Source organism: Ptychodera flava, chromosome 11 (assembly GCF_041260155.1).
Source record: "Ptychodera flava strain L36383 chromosome 11, AS_Pfla_20210202, whole genome shotgun sequence".
Lineage (NCBI taxonomy): Eukaryota > Metazoa > Hemichordata > Enteropneusta > Ptychoderidae > Ptychodera > Ptychodera flava.
The window spans coordinates 29047097-29073626 of NC_091938.1; the positions used below are offsets into that span (position 1 = coordinate 29047097).

At 39.5% G+C, this 26530-nt stretch overlaps 1 protein-coding gene and 1 long non-coding RNA gene across 3 annotated transcripts; one reads left to right on the top strand and one right to left on the bottom strand.

Annotated features, from left to right (window-relative positions):
* The first annotated feature begins 921 nt into the window (after nt 1-921).
* Nucleotides 922-7169, top strand: LOC139144026 (uncharacterized). 2 transcript variants are annotated; one of them, XR_011554716.1, is made up of 5 exons: nt 922-1163; nt 4091-4192; nt 5389-5472; nt 5839-5939; nt 6441-7169. It is a non-coding gene; the product is annotated as an uncharacterized lncRNA (long non-coding RNA). The 2 variants fall into 2 exon arrangements; XR_011554717.1 differs by lacking the exon at nt 922-1163 and adding an exon at nt 2752-2771.
* Nucleotides 6893-25576, bottom strand: LOC139144025 (transmembrane protease serine 9-like). The gene is made up of 11 exons (XM_070714672.1): nt 25303-25576; nt 17946-18233; nt 17081-17446; nt 16381-16493; nt 15891-16031; nt 15299-15440; nt 14410-14532; nt 13247-13597; nt 12445-12548; nt 11281-11424; nt 6893-8034 (listed from the first exon to the last, which is right to left on the bottom strand). Exons 1-11 carry the CDS (start codon nt 25370-25372, stop codon nt 7900-7902), a joined length of 1977 nt encoding a protein of 658 aa, XP_070570773.1. The 5' UTR covers nt 25373-25576; the 3' UTR covers nt 6893-7899.
* Nucleotides 25577-26530: the final 954 nt, after the last annotated feature.

The window sequence follows — 26530 nt, forward strand, 5'->3', positions numbered from 1 at the left end:
TAATACTCTGCCAAAGGTCCCTCTATCCTCTAACACATGATCAAATTCGACAACTGAGCATATCACATATCGCTTAGACCTTTCCAAGCTGCTACCTGGAAATCATTGTCTAAAAGACGAAAACGACGATCCTTTCTTGGTTTTAACATAATTCTTAAATAATTTTTAAAGTTTTTTCTTATATAATGTTAATGTGTTTCCTTTGAGCCCCGATGAAAATTACTCTTCTTAGTAACTGGCTTGCTCATTAAACGTGTAATAAATAAATAAATAAATAAATAAATAAATGAGTAAATAAATAAATGAATAAATAAATAAATAAATCGAAACACCAATTTTCAGGTCACCATGCGCATGTTTACTAAAGTTTTTGAATGAAGCGGATGCTGAATTAATTTCCAAATATCGAAACAGGCTCTCAAACAATAAAACCTTGAATCAAGCCTTTTTACGCTTGTGATCACCTGAGGATAAATGTATTTAAGAATGACGGCTTCTTCACTCAGAACAAACGCAGGGTCTTCACCACACATTCCGTTGTCATACACTCAAAGTCTTTCCAGATGTGCTGCATATCGCTGTAACACAGAATTCAATCTGATTAAAATCAGACGTGGAGTAGGGCGACGTCTACTTACGCGTACGCGGTATTCTCTTGCTGTCGCCTGACAGAATACCGCGTAAGCGTAAGTATACGTCGCCGTACTCTACATCTGATTTTAATCAGATTGCACAGAATTGAACAACCTTGCAAGCATCCGAAGCCCGCCCTCGGTTTTTTTTAAAACCAAAACTCAACTCAACAGAGGAAGTGGTATGGCAATACGGGTCGCATGTACGCGCAACCTTACAGCGACTAACCGTACAAATGTACAACTTGGGCTGAGCGTAGTTGACGTCGCACCTGGATTTTCCCACAATGCTTTTCGGTTTTCTCCGTGGTGAATGTGAACAATTACATACACATAAACGTCGCTTTATGACCTTGTGTAAAGTGAACGATGACCTGGGAACCATAATAACTCCATAGTGACTGGCGTACACTTTATACTACCGTAAACGCACACATAATTGTAGACGGTACTTCTTGGCTTCTCGGCACGGTCAAATCTGCCAGAACCCGCTGGTTACCTGTGATTCTGTGACCAGACCGTGTCGATCAGGTAATAGGAATGTCTGGTTTTTTTTCTATTTTCGGTGCTAGGGCTATAGTGCTTCGTTTATCTTCTTAAACTGACAGCGCAACGTCCGCTGTATACCTTTACACTTGCGTCGATCCACTCCTGAATCTGATCAGTGCCGTGCCATCCCGGCGTGCCATGGAGTCAACAAGCCAAAGTCGCGCGTTCTTCGAGAGAAATGCGGACATATTTGTGTTTATTGAGGGAATAGTTCACCTATGTTATCGTGTTGTTGTCTGTACGGTCTATTTACGTACCTGTAATCCTTGGCCGACATGATTGTGTTTCATCTGCATGTGATATCGATTTGTTACGTAGAGGTTTTACAGCACACTCTGGTTTAATCGTAATCCGAATCGACTTTTTGTCCACAGCACCGTATCAATTGTTCAGGCTGATTGCGGAATGGGCTGTTCACAACATTATAGTCTCGAAGTGCAAACTTCTCATGGCGTTTAATTTGTCAGTAAATGGCTCCGTTTACTAATCGAATCAATGCTTGTTGCCAAAGTATCTGTAAACAATGTCATCTGCTAACGACTTAGCCTACAAGTGTAGGTTATCGCCCGCTTGAAACGTAAACAACGAGGCGGAGCCGAGTTGTTTTACGTTTCAAGCGGGCGATAACCTACTTATAGCCGTCGAGCTAACAGGGAACCCAGGATTAGCGTTTATCACTCTTGTCAGACAGCGCGGAATCCAAGATTAGCGTTTATCACTCGTGACAGACAGTGCTTACGATTAAAATGTTTTGTTTTCAGGCAACCTAATTTTTCCCATCAAACCACCATGACATCGACTTATCACATCTTGCGTTTATCACTCGTGTCACACTGCTTACGATTTTTAATGTTTTGTTTTCGGGCCACGTAACTTGCCCATTAGACCACCATGACATTGACACGTTTCAAATTTAGGGAAAAATTTACCATGCATAAACCGGTTATCAAGTTCTCTTCATTCTTTATTATCAATAAATCATAGAGCGTACGGTCTATGGATAGATTGCGAACAAAATACTATATGTTTCAAGCCGGTGATGACCGACTTATAGCCGTCCAGCTAACATGCAATCGAGTCTCTGACAGTCAATGAGTCAAGAAATCCTTTTGAAACCCATGTATCATCAATCATCTAACTCTGAAAACTCAAAGTTTAGGTCAAAATTTACATCCGAATCTGATGATAATATCACGTCCTTGTAATGGAATTTCTTATGACGGTAGTGTGAATCGCGAGGTTTCTTGAACTTCTTTGAGTAGTTTGCACCACGCAGGTATTAGGTCGTGTGTATTATTTCAGGTCGTCTTTCCCATTAACACCTCTGTGGTTTTGTTTCAGTACTTAATCACTTATCACCCGCTTCCAAGTTTTCTTTCAGTAGTTAATCACTTATCACCCGCTCACAAAAAACCCAGCCACACCTGATAAGTCGTCCTGAGCAACAATTTTAATCCTCAAACACATCAACTGCTGGGTAAACATTTTGACAGATTCAGGCTATAATGTTAAATACTACACAGCACACTCGTATTCCAAGCGTATCACGGGTTGCTTTTCGGTTCGTAAGAAACTTGTGCGATACAAACGGTAGGTATTCATAGAAGTGTTGGTCGCAGTGCGGAGCACGTAGGGGACGTTGAATGAAAACACGATTGGAACTAATTTGGGATAATTTGATCTTCATATTTGTCAATTTTTTCAAAAGCGTTTGGTGCTGTATAGCTGAATGTTGCAAACTTACAAATTACTCACAAAAACAAGCTTAGACCTACATTTGCATGTTAAAACGACCGTACTTCACCATCCAATTATCCCAAATTAGATCCAATCTTGTTTGAACCATTCTCACTTTTAAAAGCACAACCACTTATCCGTGTGGAGTTTAAAATAATGTATCCTCGAGACACCAACCACCTGTGTGAGCCTCACTGACGTCATCGTCTGCCTGGCTGCCTCGGTGAACTGGAAAGCGAGAGTGTTAAGTAGCGTAATTTCCTGCTCGGTTCCTTCGGTCAACAAACGTTATGACCAGCGATATTAGACATGAAACCTTGGAGTATTCAAATTACTCCGTCTGACACCAGTCGCAATATCGCATACCCAAGGAATGAATGCATAATAACATACCATAAACACTGGACGCTTCTTTAGACCAGATATAACATGACAGTGTCATTGTGTTCCTATTTAACCCATCGGTCTTCCCTTGCGTTTCTTTCGATCAAAGAAATTTAAGCGTTTCCGTCGAAGAGATCGCTGTCTTGTAGCACGAATAGCGTTGCATGTAATATCTTGCATTCTGCGTGTACATTGCTGAACTCGGGAAACGCGAACAAAATTCCCAAGCAGCGTGTGCAAAGGATTGGATAGGTTTGCACTCTCGTTGACTTTATTAGTCGGCACAGGTGATATGGACAAGACTGATGTTAAGCTTACTTTTCACGCAAATTTTACGAGCGGCAGTTTTAGCACAAATGCCACAGTTACAATGAAGTAAGAACGGCCATTGAATGGGAACATGAACATGTCATCCAAATAAAATAACAGCTGCAGTGAATAGCTGAAGACATCGGATAGAATTCAAGACGTTGTCTCAGCAAACGATTTCCTGGCGTCTTCTGTCCTTTCGTCGTACTTATATTTTTCCTTCTTAAAATGTAGGTCACGCAAGTGAGTTAGAACGCGCCGAGGGATTCTACGCAGCGAACTTACTGCTGTGAAGTACCTTAGGATTACGGAGGTTGTCTCGCCCATGAAAACTAAATACAGAAGTATTAGGCCTTCTGAGATACGTGAGATAAGCTCAGATTATAGTCTATAAATAATATAAAGCAGATACCAAAGTTGCCTAGGCAATAATGTACAGTTTATAGATACCTGAATTTGTTAACTTGGTCTCGTTACAGATAATACAATTTGCGCTATTCCGTTGAATTGGACGCTTCAGGAGTGAATCGAAACAGTGACGTCACGGCGACATCATGTCTTACAGGAAGGAGCTGCAAGAGGTATGACAGTCGTTGGTCGTTGGCGAGATTGTAAACCCGTCTACTCCAATCACAAGTGTACAAGTCCAGGTGTCATTTTAGAAATGACGGTTAAAGGTTTGGCCAAAGTCGGCTTGTGAAAAGAATGTATACCATAAGCATACCAGTTTACACGCAGTTTATACTAACGGATTCGAAGCTAGATTTAAACGGTTAATCGTCACACACATAGTGTTTCAGTGTCTGACTAGTTTTGACAGTTTCGGCAGACACGCAGTACAACAAGTAGGAAACATCCGTTACTACATAGAGAAGCACAAAATAGATATCGGTGCAGGCTAACGATATTTAATTGCTTGGTCTCAAAATTATCATTCCCTATAATCATTTAAAGGATAATGAATAGAGTCTATTTCAGCAATTTGAATCCCTGCATTGTGTATGATAAAATTGGCATTAAAAGTACACCGACAGAATTGAAATCGCTCTTGAGCTCTTCATAAAAATGTGAAAAATGAAAGAGTCGGCTTCTTTGTCGGTGAATAAAATTGATTTAAAGCCCGGCCCCAATAGCTGCAAATATTTAATAAACCGATCTCAAATATCCTTAGTTTTCCAAGGTTTATTTGAATAAGATCCATTAGAGACTGAAAAAAAATATATAACGCAGCCATGAGTGTTGTGAGTGGCATGTAAATTCAAAGGTTTTGACGTCATTTTAGATTTCCCGCCATTTTCAAAAATTAGTCATATGACAGAGAAAATAAAGATTGCAACAACATAATGTTGGCCATCGTGTTTTTTGCATTCAAGTAAATGGCATAATACTTATTTCTGTTATGATCACGATGTATATGTGCAGGAAAATACTGTTTCTTTTGTATTTTCCCATGGGGCGCCATTTTATGGGTGTGGCACCCGTTTATTATTAAACCTATTAAAACGTGTAGGCATGGTCCGAATCAGCGAGCAGATACTTCAATACATGTCCTTCAGCAAGTACATTTAAAAGAACCATTTTTGGTTTGAAAATAAAATCATGATAATGCATAAAATTAGCAGCTATTAGGGCTTTAATGCCTTCACTAAATATCCCTCGGAATTATGAAAGTAGAAGTCCATATCTGTGCGTCGAGTTTCCTTGTTGAAAGGCTTGTCAATCCTGCATTTAATTATTTCAGTTATACATGATAGTTCTCTTTCTTTTTCTGCTGTAGACGTTGATCAATGCAGTTGAACAAGGTGACTTACAGACTGCATCTCTTTGTATCCAACGAGGAGCAGATGTGAACGACATTCCGGTAAGATTTTCCTATTCCCGGCTTAAAGGATACGCTAACATTCAAGAGCAGTGGTACGGCCTGAGAAAGATGTCCTACGTTACTGACAGTATTGGAGAAAAGAATTTGCATATTTCTCAGCAGACAAACACCAATCAAAACGTTTTTTTTCTTGGAATCCCATCTTCAGTGAAATAACCAAGCATAAACCGAACTAACCAAAGATAATCGATGGAGATGTTAACCAAGCGACCGACATTCTTAGGAAGAAAGACACATTCGACTCTTATACAAACAGAATATTAGGCGTTGATCTCAATTTTGATAGAGCGAGATCTGTCGAACTGTAATGGTTTCCAGTAATAAGGGTACGTGTTCTTCCAACAGTGGGGGACTGAGTCGTTACTGATGCGTGCTGTACGATGCCGCCATGCTAGATGTCCAAGCTGCTGATCGATAGTGGCGTAGATGTGAAATATGAATACTTGGTGAGTATCACGCCCTCTATTGGTTTTCCTTTACTTAATGTACATCTCAGAAGCACAGAATCCCTGATACGTCTCGTGAATTGAAGTTACAGTTTTTCTTGAGGGTCTATGGTTACCGCAGTCTTCGGTAAGATAAAAAGCCTCGCGGCTCATTGAAAACTGTAGCACATCATAGAATCACAACCAACGCCATAGATATCATCAGGTATCTTTTTTAGGATGACGAACATGAAGCTTTCCTGTCTATAAACACAAATATTTGTGTGACATGTATGCCTAATGTTATTACGACGACTCTGTGGACAGTTTTCAGGGATTCTATCCCTAAACCTGCCTGATAGAACTTTTACCGGAGTACACGTAGTCAGTGTCAGTATGAGGTGCGGGTCACATCTCTGTACGGCGAAAATTGCCTGTACCGTGACCGAAACAGCAGTCTAGAATTTCAGTTTACAAACAAATTGTCCATAACTTAAACTTTAAAATCTTTGATTCCTTCAGGTATCAGAGTGTCCGAGGAAATCCGAGACAGCTGTAGAGTACTGCAATTATTACAAAATGCCCGCTGTACTTGAAATGATAAAGCCCAGAACTAAGTAACTTCAACTGGCAATAATCATGTGCCCGGTCGTCGATATCATTGTACAGTAGCTTTTTATTGACACCACAAACCATCATGCAATGCAAGATGTGAGGTGCGTGAATATTCGACATTTCATATAAAATGTTAATATCAAAGCAATGCTCTGTAATATAATTTGCATAAATGAATACTAATGCACCTCGCATCTTGTACAACGAGCAAACCATTGTCTTATTTGTAACGGTGAATACAACAGTACATTGTATTGAACTTATCAATTTCTATCATTTTTTCTCCTTACATTATACCGCCTGTATGGTTAGAATATTCGCCAGCCATGTAACAATCAACAAAACTGTGTTGTCAAGAGTAATTTGAATATGGCTTTCTATATTTCTTTATCGTAGACAGGCAACCCTTTTAAGTCAGTATGCGTGAATTTTACCTGAAATTCGTAGTCAAGTGTTCGCATCAACCTGACTGTAAAATTTGAAAGTAGAGAGAATACATATCACTTAATGCAGCTACACATTTACACTTCACCAAATGCTCTTTCCTGTCAGCGGTGTACAAGCTGTACAAGTAAACCAAAACTCATGTAAATTAGTGTACTATTTACAAAATAAAGTGTTATAATTTTAAAGCAATCTATTCATTCGAAAGAGCCTTCTTTGGTTTTTACAAGGTTTTCTCCATGTCTCAAGAAAATGTCTCCTTAGCCCATTTATTTCAACGTAAAGCACAACATAAAATCGTCCGAAGACAAGACTCACTAATAAAAAGCTACACAGTACTATTATCAAAACTTTTTGAATTCATCACGTGAGCTGCACGTGAGTACTTGTGACTCGCAGTATCCACGGAAACATACGCACTAGAATCGTGCAGTGACATTTGGTGAATGTTCAAAAGAAGAACATGAAACCCAATAATTCAGATAAATTCACATGAATGAGTTGCCTGTATTATGGTATAATACACGTGAATTCAGATGAATCCACATGAATACAGGCTTGCTGAATACAAAAATGGATTCTTGACTGAATTCATCTGTATATGCACTCTTCAGCTAAAATACAGGCAATAATCCATGTTAATACAGTAAGTATTATAGGGTTTTTATGCAGTGTACTAGTGGAACGAATTCGATTAAGCTGACAGACACGATATTCAGCTTGTGCGTTACATTACTGTGGGGAAATAAATGAAACGTTCCATTCATGCAACGGTTGAAATATGAATAATATGAATCTATAAGCTTATTCGAGAACAAATAGTCCTTGGCAAGCTGAACAGACACCGGTCATCGAAGCAACTCTGTGACGTCATAGGTACTGACGATGTACACTAATTATCCTTTACAACCAATCATCATGCTTACACTGTGACGTCATTGGCACTGACCACGTCTGTTATCCAATCAATTTGCGACTGAATGCTCGTGAAGAAGACAAACTTCTTGTAGCAACGGTGGGCGTTGGCTATTCCCATTATAAACCATCGGCCAGCGACCTAGAGGTTGAAAAAGAAACGCGGTGGCTGAGTCCAAGGTCTCGATGTACACAATAAACCATAGGGGAAAGAAATCAGTCCCCTGGGGTGGGGAGGGAGTTTTTTTGTGCAACGGTTTACCTTATTTTATTTTATTAATTTTGACTGTGATATTTCAAATAAAGTTCAAGTCCAAACCGTCTGACTGCTTTCTTTATTACTACAAGTAATTTTATTAATTTTGACTGTGGTATTTCAAATACAGATTTCGACTCCACACCGTCTGACTGCTTTATATATTACCGACAAGTCCTTATCTCCTCTCCAACTTGTGTATACGCCACTGTAATTGCTCCGAAAACATTGCCAACTTGCTAATCCGCTGTCGGTATCAGCGGATTAAGTGATTGAGTCAACACCACAGCCGTCCCACACGCATTAAAATAAGGAAAGGGTTGAAAATCACAGACACAGTGTCACGATGTCGTCCGTAAAACTAGTGGACGCTTAAAATATTCATGAATTCGTAAATAAACAGGAAGGTAAACAACTTATTATTCATAAATAAACGGTAAAGGAGCTCCCTAGTGACCGGCCATTGAGAGAAATTACTGAAAAAAGTCGAAAACCTGAAAGCAACAACCTCGCGACCGGTCGTGTAGACAAATGTTGGCAAAAATTCAACACTTTACACTAACAGCCACGACCTCACGATCGGTCGTTGAGAAAAATTACCAGGAAAAAAGTCAAAGCCTGAAAGCCATAACCTCATGACTGATCATTGAGAAAAGGTCGGGCTAAATTCAACACTTTACAGCCACGACCTCACGACCCATCGTTGAGAAAAATTACCGGGAAAAAAGTCAGATTCAAAGCTTGAAACCGTAACCTCATGACCGATTGTTGAGAAAATGTCGGGAAAAATTTAACACTTTACGGCCACGACCTCAACCGGCCGTGGACAGAAAATGAAGTCGAATACCTGAAAGCCACGGTCGTTGAGAAACATGTCGTGAAAATTCAACACTTTACAGCCACGACCTTGCGCGATCGGTTTGGGAGAGAAAATATTGGGAAAAAATCGGAAACCTTAAATCTACGACCGTGGACGCTAAAATATTCTCGTGGAGAGAAACTGAAGCTCCTTGTCTGTGATGAAATCAACTAGGCTACCGTCCGACCGATCAGATGAGAAAATGTAGAAAAGTTAAAAGTCAATAACAACAGCCATGTGGAGAGACAGCTCAGAAAAAAATTAAAATAAATCTGGACGGCCTGAAGGAGAACAGCAACGTTACAAAATTTTTGATGACATAGATTAAGTTCCTGACTGCATTTTCCTACCCTAGGACTTTAAAAAGCTAAGTCCATGCTTTTAGCTCATTCATATTATGTTCTGCCTTCGTTGAGTTGCGTGTTGGAAGAATGATAATGGTGGAAAGTGCATAAAAATACAGCGAAAATATATAAAAGTCAGCGTGGACCCTCTGTTGGGCCGCGCAACAACATAATCGCAGCCGCTGACGTTTTTACAGAATACATAGACGATGTATCAAATACCATGAAATCGTTTTTATTGAAAAGGCGTGCTTGCAGTACCAGCACCTTAACAAACAAAAAACTGAATAAAAAGTTGATGATTTTATCCATCTAGTTCTCGGAAACGGAAGAGAGGGCTGTCCGTCTTTGAGGAAAATACTATAACTTACGCTTGACATAGACGCGGAAGGGAAAAACACACTAACATTTTAAAACGAGAACAGGCAAGAAAATGTCAGCAAATTCGTAAGCCTGGTTATACCGGGGGTAAAACTAGGAAGTCTAAGTCGTGTTCCTTGCCATTCAAGATGTTTTGTTGATACGATGTGCACATGGTGGAGGTTCTTTTGGAATACAGTAGGTGAGAACTTCATTGGTATGGATAGTCGCTGATATATTATCGGGGAAGCCGGGCAAACGAGTCGGTCACAGCATGGATGTAAAAAATAGACTATTTTTTGCATCAATGGTCAAAGTCAATGACGGTGTGCTAAGTTTACGATACACGCTAGATGTACGATGACGATGCATCGATGGTGGCATCGAATAATACGGATAGTGTATAATACTGGCATTCATGATGACATCAATCTATATTGAGCTGCCTGCAGCGGTGTTCGTTCGGTTGATGCTGTCCGAGCCTCGCTAAAAGGAGAAAAAAATTCTCCTTTTCTGTGGCTGAAGAAGCTACCACCTCGATTGATCATGGAGGTTTGTGTAGATGCATGTGCCAGATGCGAGAGGCAAGAAACGTGATACCTCACCCTTCATCTCTTTCTGTGCAGAATTTTCAGAAGTTTTGTTTATGTTCTCAAACTCATCGTTATCAACGTTTTTGTGACAAAAAGGATAAAAATTGAATCCTTGTTTTGATTTTGTAGGATTGATTAAAACCAGTCTTGTAGCGTGCTCATATAGAATGTACGAACTTTTCATTATATAACATCAAGGGAAATATGTTTACTTCTTGACTGGAAATAAACAGGTTTGAGGTCAAAGGGTTCTACTTCCGACTTCCGCTCTTACGGATGACATCGGACCATGACCGACTCAAAACTGTAGGTTGGTTTTCTGGCTCAAGATGACCATTTTAGACGGCGTACTTTGGCATGTAACAGTTCATCGGTATAGCGATGCTTTTGATAGTCGTTAAATTTCGATTGACTTCTATATCTGCTCAGATTTGCGTTTTTTGTGACACTGTGTCTGAGATCTTCAACCCTTTCCTTATTTTACTACGTGTGGGACGGCTGTGGTGTTGACTTAATAAGCTAATCCGCTGATACGCTCAGTCATTAACAAGTTGGCAATGTTTGCGCAGCAATTAGAGTGGTATGTGCACTGGTTGAAGAGGAGATAAGGAAGTGGAAACACAGTCAGACAGTTTGGAGTCGAAAGCTTTATTTGAAATATCACAGTCAAAATTAATAAAATCAAATATTAAAGGTAAACCGTTGCACAAAGAAAACCTCCTCCCCACCCCAGGGGACTTTCATCTGCCCCCTGTGGTATTATATTATTTGAGCTTGTCCTGCACATTTATCAGTGCTTTTAGTAAATTCGCCGAGTACAATCCGGCGGAAGACCAATTTCTCTTATCTACTGATAAGTTTTACCCCCATGTCAACATAATTTAAACAATAGCACCCTGTCGCGTACAGGATACTCCCTCACTTGATGTATGCACCGACTGAACCAGGTAACCTGAGCCACAAACACCGTACATACCTGTTGTACCAGGGGAGGTCCATCGATATTATGGCAGAAATCCATATGGTGTTTTATCAGCCGGGATGTCGCACAAAACTGGTCCGAGGGTGAGGTATTCTGGCGATATTTACATTCCTTGGCAGAGCTGACCCTGAATGGTACCTGAGAGGGATTAGAATCAAATACGGTTTAGTAACAAGAAATTTTAAAACAGTGCAAACTTTACTACTATACGCCTACTGGCGACTAACACACGCCGCGATTGTTTATAGTGTTTCAATTCAATTATTTACCTTAAAGGGACAAAGTTGGTCATTTTCATGAATTTTGATTGATGCGAGATACTACTTATAGTATTGTTTGACATGTCGAAAGATAATGAATGGGTGACCATGCATATATTCGACCCCGGTTTTCGACACAATCAATGAAACCATCGCGATAATGAATTAATGGAACCATCGTGATAATGAATTAATGGCCATGACCATTAATTCATTTTCGCGATGATTTCGTTTATCGTGTCGAAAACTGTCAAACAATATAAGTAGTATCTCGCATCAAAGAAAATTCATTAAACATGGCCGAAAGTTGAAATTGAAACTGCGTAAGGCCTAATAGTGTTCGACGCATGGCACCTTTCCGAACTTGAGAGACTCGTGTTGTTATTTCTGATCCTAGAGAGAACGCCAAGGTACTAACTGGTCATCTTCCATACAAACCAAAAGTGCAGAGTAAACATTCATCAACAGTCGATGCGAGCGATCACGGTGCCTCCCGTTCAGATTCACTGAAATAAATATCTGACTTTGGAGGTTCGTGCCTCGAAAATGAAATACTTAAACCTTGCTCGGACTTTCCGTAGAGGAAACTTTAAACCATTCCCTTTCGAAATAAAGAATAAAAATCATGGGTCGCCATTCAAATTTTGGTACTGGAAAAGCAAAATGCTAAATATTTACCGATACAAGAAATTCAAAATGGCCAACATCCCAGTCTGTGCTATCTCTATGGGGGAAATGAAATTCCCGATTTTCAGAAAACCAAGCCTATAAAACTCTATTTACTTCATAACCTTCAAAATGAGCCCCCACATGAGGTATGCAAAACGAATATTGTAAAAGTTTGAGAGTCTGAATATCTGTCCCCGAGGCGTATTCTACCTCAACTTGCATGGCTCACCTTCTGGATAGACTCAACATCGTCATAAAGTTTCCACCCCGTTACGAAGCCGTAGGTGCCGGGGTGTAGCATCTTAGCGGCAAAGTCTGACGCGGGTAGACAAACTGAGAGAAGAAATAAGAAAAATTACTCTGAATGACTTCCATTAACAGTTCGGTGATTGGTTGATCCTCGATTGTGTGGTAAAACAGGAATGTATGAGAGCACAGTCCCTCAACACTTTAATGAGAGGCAAAGGAAGAAGCAAGGCCATAAGATTGCAGCATAGCGTTATGCACACTCTGTCTTTTAAAACAAGTACAGTTGCATAAACAGTAAAGGAGAAAATTCTACTGTCCTAGGTAATCATTGCAAGGAGATGGTAACTCAATGCTTATTGTCATCATGAGCTCGACAAGATGTTTTCGTCTGATCACAGACCCTTCATATACTGTATGCCTAAAGCATGAGTGGAACACATAAGATAGACAGAGCTAGGAGAGGTAGGCGCCGAAAGCAGGAACGAGGTGTGAAAAATGAACAAAGGACGTTGAAGGCACATGCATAGGATTATATGGACATGGATCTTTACGTATTTGCATATGCAATCTGTAAATAATGATTGCATTGGTTAGAAAAGAAACAAAAGAAGTACAAACAAATAAATAACTGAACAATGAATGAGTGAACGAACGAACGAACGAACGAATAAATAAAAGTACAAACGAAATATAACTGAAGAATAAATGAATGAGCGAATAGAAACAAAAACAAGATAAATAAGCATTAAGTAAAGAAGTAATTAAATGGGTAAGTCACGCACCTGGTCGGATTGCGTCTGTGAAGACGACCGATTCATTTAATTTAAACAACGCCAGACCCGTTTTCTTCTTGCCCGCAAGGAAATGTGCACTAACTTCGTAAGCTTTCTCGTTTTCGCCAGGCTCGCTGAAGCGCTTTCTCCCCAGATAAATTCGGAAATGGTTCGGCTTGGGCAGGGCCTCGTAAAAGCGATAGCATCGGATAGACAGCAGCACCAGGTTGTGACTTACAAGGACTCCATCGCAACCTTTGAAGTATTTATTTTCATTGAGAGTGTATTGGATACTTGCCAACCAAGGCCAGTCTTCGTTAGAAAATCTGATACCATGGTGACCTTTCACCCCGCAGTCCTCTTGTGCGGTAAAGACAGAAAAGAAAAATAAATCAATGGGCGAGTTTAAATCGTACAGAAGGGAGAGAAAAACAAATAAATAAAACAAAACTCACTTAGACTCTGCAAGGTTATTGTGGAAATATATTTTTCATCGAATAGATACACAGGCCATATACATTACTAAATATCTTTAATTTATCGTCTCGTTTGTCTGTTATAAAAGACTTCTCTGAACGACAATTGAAACCAACCTAATGTGATGACACCTGAGATTGATCATAGTTTTCTTGAGAAAATTTAAAAGTATTTTCTGTGACAGTCAAGTATGAACACATTTCTTGAATCACCAAAAGTTTCGTATGAATAAGAGTTTTTATTTCACAAAAACAATATGGTTGTAACCATAAACGACAGCAACAGTAACTTGGATGACATAGTCACTCATTTTGTTCACTGAGATAAAATAAAACAAAACCAATTACTTTTTCTTAAATTATTTCTGCTAGTAAAATAAAATAGAATAAAAACGAATGCGTTTTTCTTGTACTGAAGTATGTTGAAATACGAAGTATTAGGCTTGCCAAGTCAATGTACAATTTTACAGTTGACGAATTGATTCTGATCACACTTACATACTCCGTTGGCAAGTTGAAAATCACAGATGAACAAAATTCTACATTTTAAGGACAGTACAAAGCCCTTCTTGAAAATACATCAAAAGTTAGAGTTGATAAAGCTCTGGTATTAACCCAAGGCTTTAATATAATTCCTCACAATGCTGAGGACCAGCCGAAGAATGTCAAATTCGAGAGACAATCACAGTTACTCACCTGGACTCACCGAGGCCGTTATGTAATCAATGACAGTTTGCATGTTATGATTCTCATGATTCTTCGCCAGTTTGACTTTTCTTTCGATATCACACATTTCTGTCGTTGTCTCAGCCACAATATCTACAGATGCGACAGACACATTAGGAAAATGGTGAGCCGGCTCTTATGATACTGATAGACAATTTGGTTTTACTTTTGCTGTCGTCATATTCCACGCACAATCTCCTACCCAAGTATTGCCTTTATAGGACGTCTGTTCTGTAGATGTCCCATGTTCAGACTCCAGCATAGAGTGAGGGCGCTAGAGCTAACATTTGACCAAGCTGACAACTACGAAATGAGTATGCGCCTGCAACGACAATTATTTCGTTGGTGGTCACGAAACTTCCTTATATATATTTTAGCTTTTACTAAAGCTTATACAGCTGTTTTAGCATAAACTCTAGTTTGTGACCTTCAGTAACCTTAAAATAACAACAGCGACTTGTCTTTCGTGATAGACAAAGCAAACACGAAAACCCCAACATTTGAACTGCTCTGCTCTCTTGCTTTAAGTTTACCTATCATTGACTCATTCCTAGTGTTCCACTGTGGAAGAGTCTGAAAAAACATTGACAGCTGAGATCTATATTCTGAGTTTATATGCCACTTTTTATAAACTATTTCGGACACTCGATAAATGATCTGCTACCTCTGTCCTGCGCGCTGCGTTTTTTAATATATACAAACTCTATATTATTTTTGTACGATTCTTTTAATTTTGTCAGTGGTAGAGAGTGTTTAATGCCTTACGCAAATTAAACAAGTGAAAACAAAACGCAGATGTACAAAAGATGTTGACAATAGCAGATATTTGAATTAAGACCCTGTAAAGTTACTGTCTTACCCTTGCTGCCGCTGTCTTTTGAGTTGATATGCTGTTGTATCCAGTGATTGAATCTGTACACTGAAGTGTAAACACCAGGCCACTTGGAACCACATTCGTGTCCCCAGCTGACGACACCAAGCAAGTACCATCGAGAATCAACCTGAACGCAAAAAATGCAATTGTGCATAGATATAAATTAACGCACATGAACCGACTATGATGATTATCATATTAGATTCATCCTGAATAGGATTTTTTAGTTGTTTACTATATTAGCTACTGTAGTCTGATATGTTTTTGATTTGGAAGATTTATAACTATATTTTTCAATCCACGTGCCACTGTCTCCTTTTACCATATCATCACCAACACGATTGGAACTAATTTTGGATAATTGGATGGTGAAGTAGTGTCGATTTAGTCTGCAAATGTAACCTCATCCACTTTTCGTTTTAAGTTACACACTTGTTTTATGAGTAATTTGTAAAATTGCAACATTCAGCCATAGGGAACCTAACAATTTTGACAAATCTGAAAAATGTGAAGATCCAATTATCCCAAATTAGTTTGATATGATACTTGTCAATGAAAGTATCAACTTCTTCCTCACCTCAACGGAGAGTTGTCCCCCACTGTCACCGAAACAAGAGTCCCCTCTCCTGGGCGAGTCTGCGCAGAACATGTTACACGTCACCAGACTGGGTGAGTAGGAGCCTTCGCATGCTGAACGATCTGTGACCCGAAGCTTGACCTGTTAGGAAATGACGCACAACAAAACCAATGCATTCTTCATAACGCTTTTGTTTCAAATTTGGACTCACAACCGCCCCGCCCTCTATCATTCATATTTTGGTCAAGTCGGCCCGACTCAATGAAAGGGGAATCGGTTTGGACATTGTTCAACTCAAAGTAATGAGAGACACCATTAAATTATGTATTTATGAAAAGAATAGCCAAGAAGCGTCAACTTCTTTGAAGACTGCAGATATGTGACTATTAAGGAAACAAAATATCGCGATTTAAAAAATCCATCAAACGGCTCAAATCGGCTCACCGTCAAGAACTTTCTCATCTCACAAGCTCTATGGACCGTCAGTTACCTTACGTAAAATGTCCGAAGCTGTCCCGTTTTCTGTTTCGCCCCAGCCAGTCACTACTCCCGCTCCTCGATCTCTGATAACCTCCCTCGCAACTTCAGGTGTTGGCAGACAGACTGCAAAGACAATAATGGACGTCAAACTTAGAGTGATAAGAGACTTTCTGTAGTATTTGTCATAACATGATACTGTTCTTGTTGCTAGGAACTTTGTACTGCACCTGAAAGTTCCTAACAACAAGAATACAGCACGTCTACACAGGTGAGTCTGCGTCGTTGTATTATGATACTGTGTCCCGGTTCATCTTGAAGTAAGCGTTGACGAAACATGGATGTACTTGTGCATCCAAGGTATTAGTACCACAGTCACCTGTAATCTACATATGCCCATATATGGTCAAAGGGGCGTTCCTTGGTATTCAAAATGCCCGTGTGAGGGCGCTGTTTTTAAAAGCGGCCACCCGCTTTAAATCTGTGATTGGTTAGATTTGCTCTTTCCATGGTAACTGTGGCAAAATTGGAACAGGTGACAGTATACCTTTAAGGTTTCGTGATGAGTGTCTAAGTTACAAGCCTGAACCTCAGTCTCCGCTTTTGGCCTTCGCCCGGAGAATGGTCGGAGGCACGGAGGCCAAAGCGAAGAAATAGGGTCTAGGCTATTACTAAATGTGTCTAGACGTGCGCCATGTCAGTCTCTGACTTACTTGGTGAAACATAACGGTTGAAATCAAGAGGCTCCTTGAGTCGTATGAGGGCGATGTCACTATCAAAGGTTCTGTTGTTGTAGTCCGGGTGAACGATGATGTCATCAGGATCACACTTCACTTGATTTTTCTCGACAACTTGTCTGTTGATTTTACCAAGGTGAATCTCAGGTTTATCGTCAGAATCGGCCGACATTCCCTCCACGCAATGCGCTGCTGTGACGATCCATCTCGAGTCTATCAAGGATCCCCCGCAAAGTGCCGAACTTTTTGACCTGGTTAGCAACACCATCCATGGCCATTCGGCTTTCCTTGATCGATCACCTTTATAAATCCGTTTCCTAGATTTTTGCATACCGCATTGACCTATGAAATTGACATGCAATCATGAAATGAACAAATCGACAAAAACCCCGCAAAACTAAATATGTTTCTCATCATCTCGTGCACGCATACCTGCGTGTCATGTTTCTCCCCAGCATAGGTGTGTTAAACAAATCCTTCGTATATATTATTCGTAATTATCGCACAAATGGGCAACAAACAACCTAAGCCATTCTCATATAGACCCTCGAGTCCGGAGGGTCTGTAATTTAAATTAACATTTTTTGGGATTAGTCTCGAAATTTTACAAACTTGACTTGCGCATGTGCAAAGATAACGTATTTTGCAGTCAATGACAAATGAGACAACAGCAGTTCTAGCTGTTATAGTCCCTGCAGACAGTTTCATACCAAAGTGGAAATTAAACGTTTCCCCAAGGCTCTGTGCTAAAGTTTGCACTAGTGTTTTGAAACTCAGTTCAGAACTGGCATCTTTCTACTTCTGTCTTTAATAAGTATTTGAATGAGAGCATGGACCTCACCTTGTATTTGCGGCGCTTCCCTAACATCGACCGATATGGAATAAGTTCTTCCGTCGTTTATTCTGCAAGTGTACACGCCACTGTCCGACTCACTGCTCTCAAGAACAAGTAGATCGTTCTCTGCGCTGTGATAGAGTCGTTGCACAAGATCAGCATCCCTGGTTGGTATTGGTTTGCCATCCTTCTCCCACGTGACTGTATCTGACGGGTTACTTATACGACACCGCAGTTTGAAGTAGTCACCGGCGTGGCCGTTCACTTGCTCCTGGATTTCGATAGGATTTGGTGCTGCAAGGGTGCCATAGAAAGTTGTTTTAGAAAACCATTGTTAACTAATACTAGTGATTAAGAAGTCACTAAAATTTGTATTCATAAATTGATCGTGAACATGACTGTTTAACACACAATATGACTTGTGCCAGAGGGATAAATTAACCGTGCATGTTATAGCTGAGAGAGAGAGAGAGAGAGAGAGAGAGAGAGAGAGAGAGAGAGAGAGAGAGAGAGAGAGAGAGAGAGAGAGAGAGAAGAGAAGAAGGATATTTTTGATTTTTCAAGTGATAAATCAACTCATGTACAGAACGTATCAAATCAATTCAATTTTTAAGACGAAAAAGCAAAAATGAAATCCGACAAAAAGACGGCAACATCAGATGATCAATCATTGAAGAACTGCAACAAAACTGGACACTGTAGAAAATGAACAGCAATAACTGACAAAAAAACAAACATTTTTTGCAATGGCACTAAAGCAGTGATGAGACAGGGCAGATAACTGATGAATTAAGCAGAAAGCTAGCTATACCAAAGCGACATAATGATAAATACCCGTGATATCTGGAAGAAAGCACGGTATTTAAAAGTCAATACCAATAGGCAAGATGCACGGTGAACGAATATTCTCCAATGAAAAGGAGAAAGCGGTACAAAATAGAAGAAGCAGGAGAAGAAGAAGGAAGCAGATCTTTGATTTAATTCAAAGGAACATTTATGATTAAAAACATAAATATACACAAATCAGAACCAGGTAAGTACCTGCATGTCAGAAATGGGCAAGGTAAAAGTAAAGTATCTGGAACAACGCAGAAAACTTGGTTAGTGATGACGAGGGGAAACTTTGTATATAGGAGAAAGAAGAAGTGATTAAAAAATGATCACGTGGTCATGTCAAGTGTTTCCTGAGGAAGTCGTCACGCTTCACATATGGCATACATTATAGCATCATAATTCATTCAGTCAGTCTGTCAGCGAAGATTACCAAGTGTTTCAATATGTCCGGCTCGCTGAGCTTCTGTTTTGGGCTATTTTCATCAATACTTCTAGCGGGTGAAGTGGACGAGGATTGAAAAAAATAATGCTTCTTATGATGTACCAATATTGAACGAAACTCACACAAAGAAAAAGTTTACGCAAAACGTTCGTAATTGTGTATTTGTTGTAAATATACATTAAAAACGGTTTATTTTGCCACACTCACGACAGGTAGCACATACCACATGAAACTGACCCAGCCACTTTGTCGTGTCAAGAGAAACCTCTCCGTTGCATTTTTAAAAGCAGTAAAAACACAGTGATCTAGATTACAGTGACCCTCTCTCGTCCAACGCGTAATGTTTGGGAATTTATGGGTTACTGTGTACACAATCGTGAAGTATTCTCGAGCAGAGAAATTGAAATCAATCGAAGACTTGACTGAATGGCACCTTTTGGTTCTGACAGACCACGTGAGTGGGACCTCTCTTTACCCCACCCATTGGAAGACACAGTAACTTAAAGTGGAATAGTACCCCCACATATTGACTGGCTATGAGGTACATTGCTGAATCCATTCTTCCACTCAGGCCTGCCAACTACAGCAATTTTCTGGAATAGTCTCGAGAAATACTAGTAGATGATTTGTTTGTAAGACTCACTGTGACAGACCAAATTCGATACGGTTACCGATATTAATTAATTATTTCGGGTTTTTTTGCAAAAATATAAATAATGTTATGGCGATGAGAACATCGTCATGAGATTGAAATGTGACGTTGCGCCGGTTCTTTCATTTTTGCTACCTTTCACCACCCCACCTTCGCAGTTATAATTTAATCCTTCCGTTTTCGCTGATGTAATCGAAATACCGCACAGGAAACAGCTGGGCTTGCGCTTGGTTGGTTTTGCCGCTCTCGAAACCTACACGTGGCAAAACATAAACTTCCCATAGTCGCTGTAAAGTAACTATTACAGGATGGCATTTAGTATTCATCTGTTAACTTTTTACCAGGCGCTCTAGATCAAATCATACTGCACCAGCTCGTAATGTCGTGAAAGTTTCAAGAAAAGGATGTTATCTGCCTTTGTTATATATTCAAGTACTAACTCCACAAAACAGCTAGGTTCAAAATGACAAGTATAATCAAGCAATTCAATGCAAGTAATAAGCAATGTACTGAATACGCAAAATTCCGACCCAAAGGTTCAAAACAACACATATCGATAATATTAGATTGCTTCAAATTCCGTCACACAGCATGCTTTATATGCCAAGCGTAGAAAAGTAGGTCGATACCCTGGATGAGTGTACTCAGATTCCACATATCCAAAGCAGATACGCACCCGCCTGCTACTGGTTCTTAACATTTGCCCATTGCATCCTTTATTAGAATCGGTTCTTGAGTTTCAGTGAGTTGTTCACTGAAAATATTGCTGTTACGACCGTATCGAAAAATAAAGAATTGCTTATAGTTTAAGGTAGAACGCGCCTCGGGGACAGATAGTTGGACTCTCAAATTTCTTCAATTCTTTTCTGATCTGCCACTTGGGGTGCTCATTTTAAAGCTCTTGGAGAAAGAAATACTTTCACAGTCTCAGATTTTCGAAAATCCGAAATTTTATTTCTCCCCATATAGTTAACACAGGAATGGCGACCATTTGGATTTCAAATATCGCAAAATGTTGAGTAATTTGTTTCGCTAGTTCCACACTTTGCACGATGACCCCCCGATTTTCATTCTTGATTTGGTAAGAGAATGGTTGAAAGTTTCGTTCAGGAAAGTTTGAGCAAAAGTTTAAGTCTTTCACTTTCGAGGCGCATAATACCTTAAGATAGAACCCTCGAAGCACTGAGTATGTTATGACAATCATCAATCTTCTGAATCTTCTGTGGAACCTTGAATAGAAAATTATCAAGATCAAAATTCTCGATTTAACCCCATACAGTGCAGAAGGGCATTTGTGGCGGTTTGTGAGCTTGACCGTACTTAACAGACACTCAGGCTGAACATCTCGGAGGAGCTCTCGTCACATGACCCGGCCCGCATTACTTTTCTGTGACACGAAAAAAATAAGGACACAGATAAATTCACAACCGCCGCTCTATTTATAACTCATGCAAATGTTCCTCAGCTGATTCGGAGATAGCCAATCACTGCAAAGACGCAACTTGCTAATTGGAACGCGCACTCGTTGCGCCCAGGAGTGAAGGTTACATGTTTACATTATCTCACCCATGTAAAAACTTCGATGTAACCTTCCGCCAAATCACGTAGAGCTACTTAATTTGAAAACCCTCCTCTATTTATAAATACGCAAAACATGTATACACGCTTCACAGATAGGACAATCTGTCTTTCAAATATTGACACCTTTATGTCACAGAAATGACTAAATTGATTGTAAAAATTCCGATAAATCTAACTGAAAATTTTAATCTCCTCACGGATGGTGATCTAAAGGGTACGAACTACAGTCCATCATATATATTTCAAGCTGTAATATATCAATAAAATCATTTTCTCATCGCCATAAATGTAAATATCGTCGTGGGGAGCTTTCATAATTGAACAAGATGGACATGCAGTATTTATTGATTTTGGCTATAAAAAGCAATCCTCTAGAAAACATTTATAGTGGCAGTACCTCCCTACTTTTGCGGTTTCTCTCGTAAAAAGGTGACACTTGAGGGGAAGCACAGCCTTTGAAATATAGATATGATTTTTTTTTAAACAGGAAGCGAAATACGCCATATGACGGAACATCTGAAAGGAAAATTAGACCAAGTGTCCGGTCATTCAAGAGTACACGCCTGGAACGATTTACGGCAGGCCCAAACAGGCTGACATTTTATCTCGAAGATATATGGACAGGCGATCTAGTACTATCATGAGTCCGGCGACAGCTTACATGTGCATCTAGTTGTCAAGGTATAGTGTTTACCGTACGACAATACAGAGTTGTCGCAAACAGCTGGTCGACCAATTATCCTGTGAATCTGTGGCCGTAAACCGAGTATTTCCGAAACTGCGAAAGTTCATGAAGTTAATTCGACTCTGGGTAAAGTTACTGAATGGGGACGGTCTAAAAATAGGTGTCACATTTGTTTTCTGTTAGCTCAACCCTGGCAGTTCTTCTATGAATCTCGCAGAAAAAAACTGCTGCCTCAGCAAAAGCGCACATCAATTTTCACTTTAAAACAGATACACTTGAGGCAACAAAGACTCGTCAAACTTGGGACCTTTCCTGTTTTGCCAAAGCTTGTGACCATCATGTGCACTGTCATATGACCTGAGAGCCATAATAAGTTGTTTTATTAAAGTGTGGAACTTTTAAATTATCTGCGCATTTGGTTGATTATCAAATCCAGTAGTTTTCGAGGTTAGATCAACCATGCCTTTTTTGCTCGACACAAGAATGTTTGCCATTGCACTGATCAATAGGATCATTGAATGCTGATAGAGTTGAAAGGTTATGTGTGACTAAAAGGACAGTAACTGCATTTTTTAAAATGTTTTTTCAATAATTTTGTTCTGAGTATCACCCACATTTTTAATACACCATAATCCACGTTGAACAAATCCAGCAGTCTGCTTATCAATCAACTTATCTTACCAATGGTGTTTACTCGGAGCAGGGACTTCCCCTCGAGCAACTAACCCGATCTAACCAAGCCATGCGAACCGGACGTTGTCTGTTGATGCACCCATTGACAGAATTGTTATTGTTGACAATTATCAGTCCTCACTAAAATTCAATTTAAATAATAAAAAATGCGTTTATATGTACACAAGTTGTATTGACAAGATGAACGATAGGTATTTTCACATGGTTCAGATAACCAAGAGACAGTAGCTGATGCAGAGAACAAAAATTCTTGAATACAGCTTTAAAACTGAATGGCAGTAGAACATCCATATCTTTGGACCGTGCATTTTACCCTGCTACTGGTCTTGAGTGATACCGCACTGGGATATTATGTTTTCAAACGAACTATATATATATATACATATATATATATATATATATATATATATATATATATATATATATATATATATATATATATATATATATATATATATATACATATATATATATTTAAATGATGGTGTCTGTGGAGACCTAGAAACGTTTGTTCAGAGCGTCACGTGATATTGTTTGCAACCAAAAACAGAAAATAGTAGAAACGCCCGTGCAATTAGATTTTACATTTCTGAGACCACAAAAATTAAACCCTTCAAGTTAAGTAGGCGGAAATGTCGAGGAATGTTTAGAATTCATGATTAAGATCGTCTCTCTGACTAAATCTTAGTTTCTTTTATAACTCACGGGCCGGGGCTCGCATCGAAGCTGAAATTACAGTGAATGCGTTTTCGGCGATCTTTATTATGTCCTGAGTCTATCGACAGGAAAGGATGTTCATATCTAAAGTGACTGTAATCATTATTTTCAAGATATTGAGCACTATGAGCGCATGGGATTTCCTGCAAAACGAACACATTGATTCTATCATCGACCGTAAAACTTAGCAAAGACCATTGCAAAAATTGGTGTAGGAAATCAAAACAATAGTGCCAAATGCCTGCCTTCCTCCAACGGACTGAAACTACAATCCTGTCGCCATTTTCTTTCTACCGAGTCAGAGTTTAAATAAACAACTCGAGTCCTATTGTATTCACTTTCGGTGGTGCAAAGGTAATTGCTATTTTTAGCTCAACTGCAAGTTTTCGCCGTCAACAGGAAGTTGTGGGCCTGCTTTCGCTTTTGTTTCTAAAGGCTTAAATTAAGTTCTCAATTTTTGTCGCACAATGGACAATTCGAGGACTAAAAGGCGATCACCGGTACTACAGTTTGTCACTTGTTCGCCCATGGAAAGGTGAACACCAAAGGATATTAAGGTAGTTAGCGCCTCAAAAAGCATTTGGCCAAACAAGCAAACTTCAACCATTTTCTATCAAAATCAAAATAAAAACCGGGGGTCACCGTGCTCAGATGTGTACTAGAGAAACAAATTACCCAATATCTACCGATTTTTGAAATTCAAAATGGCCGCCATCCCTGTATAAACTCTGTGAGGAAAAATTACCTCTACAAGTGGTAGGAAAAAAGAACATTGTAAAAGTTTGAGAGTTCGAATTTCCTCCCCGAGGCGGATTCTATCTTCAGCTAATATGCGGTTCTATATTAACCTCGGGGACATATTTGGACGCTCAAATTTTTACAATATTCTTTTGATCTACCAGCTGTTCGGCTCATTTTGAAAATCTTTGAGTTGTAAATTTTTCGAAAGACTTAAACTTTTGCTCAAACTTTCCTAGCTCAATGACACTTTCATACGCAAAGAGCTTTAAAATGAACCACACAAGTGGTAGATCAGATCAGAGTTGATGAAATTAGAAAGCCCGAATTTCTGCCACGCAGGCCCGTTCTACCTTAAAACAGAACTTTTGCATCCTTCTGAAGTGTGAAACCGGAAACTTGCGTGCACGCGTTTACGCCATACTCAACAGGTACATGTAGGCCTACGTGATATCCGAACACACTGAGCCATTGAGAACAACACATAGTAGACAAACATTTACTTGTGACAGTTGCTGACCTATGGAAAAGTTACGCATCGTCGATGTCATGAAAAGTGGTGGTTCGGACAAAAAGTATAAGTGCAATTATGCATTGGAAGTGTAATATTCATGGTTTACCATAGTCATCTCCAGAAATTCGATTGAATGTGGCGAGATCATTACAAAGTTTCGAGATTTTTACCCATTTTGGGCGTTAAGCATTTTCCCCACAATGTTGGCTACTGATGTGTTTTCGACTCAACTTGTGACCTTTTTTGCTTTCAGCAAATATCGATAGCCTCGAATGTTGAGTTTACAGAATTTTGAATGAGGGAAAAATCGGAAAGAGGCTCAAAATTGATAAGTTGCGACAAAGAAATGTTATATACAAGTTTGCTCGTAATATGAAAGAGAAGTATGAAAATGAACACACAATGAGCATCAACAAGGTCATAAAATCTCAATTTTTGCTCAACAGAAATGTTGACCTGTCTCTAACTTTCCCCATTTACGAAAAATGCTGCATATAAACAACTTACCCAACAGAGCACCTGCAGCCAAGCATGACAGGTGTGCGAGTATGGCCAGAGTAGTGAGAACATGCGCCATTTGTACCGTTCCTGCCTACAGTGTGTCGTTGCAGTCGACAGAATGGGTTTTAAGAGCGGACGGTGCCCCCTGTGACCCGAGCGCAGCTGATATTCAATTTAACGGAATTCTTTCCTTGGCGCTGCTCCAGTAAAAACATCTGGTGAACGATGTTTACTACATCGGGTCGAAAGGGGCCAGCTCCTGTGCCAGTGGTTGGTGTCGACCGACTTCACTTAAATCACCCGGTCAGGAAGAAACCATTTCATTCGTGGAGAGGGTTGCCTTGTGAAAACAACATCATTGGCAGCCAAAGAGAGCTGATTTTTTAATTTTTTTACGAATCAAAATAATACCACAAAGCTAAATATAATCTTCAACAATGCAATGCCTGTAAGGAGAATCGATGTAATTGTATAACTCGAACAGATCGACAGTGTAAATTTGTTAATGTAAAATATATTTTGTACACTGTGATGAGATTTTCACCATTCCTATTTTTATGTTAACAAGGGTTTCCTTTTAAGGCGAATTAGTCGACGGGAGTACCTAGAGAGTTTGGCCACATGACGATACTTCCTCTTTCATGTTCCGAAAAAAAGTTCCGATGTATATTCGGCGCATGTGAACTTTACGTCAGCGTCACGCAGCTCCACCATCTGAATAAGGAGTCCGACGAAAAGAGCAAGAGGATTTGTTTCAGAAAGTGCATAATATGATATCAAGCTTATAAATATAATCTGTATAGTTAAAAGTAACTGGTCGATCAATATAGGAATGGTTAAGCCCACTTGTTTCCGTAGACGCTGAGATCCGCTAAAATGCTATTTTTCGTTAAGGTAGACTGTGCCTCGGGGATAGATATTCTGACTCACAAACTTGTAGAATTCTTGTTTGGTCTACCTCTTGTAGTGGCTCCTTTTGAAGCTCATCGTGTAAATATTCAACGGCTTATTATTGTGGAAATCGGAAATTGTATTTTCCCCATACAGTTAACGCATGGATGGCGGCCATTTTGAATTTCATGTGCCAGTAAAATATTTGGTAATTGCTTCTCTAGTATTACACTTGCAATGTCACCCCTGTTTTATATGCTTGATTTCGAAAAGGAGTGGTTTATTGTTTAGGGACAATTTTAGCAAAAGTTTAAGTCTTTCAAATTTGAGGCCCGTACTACCG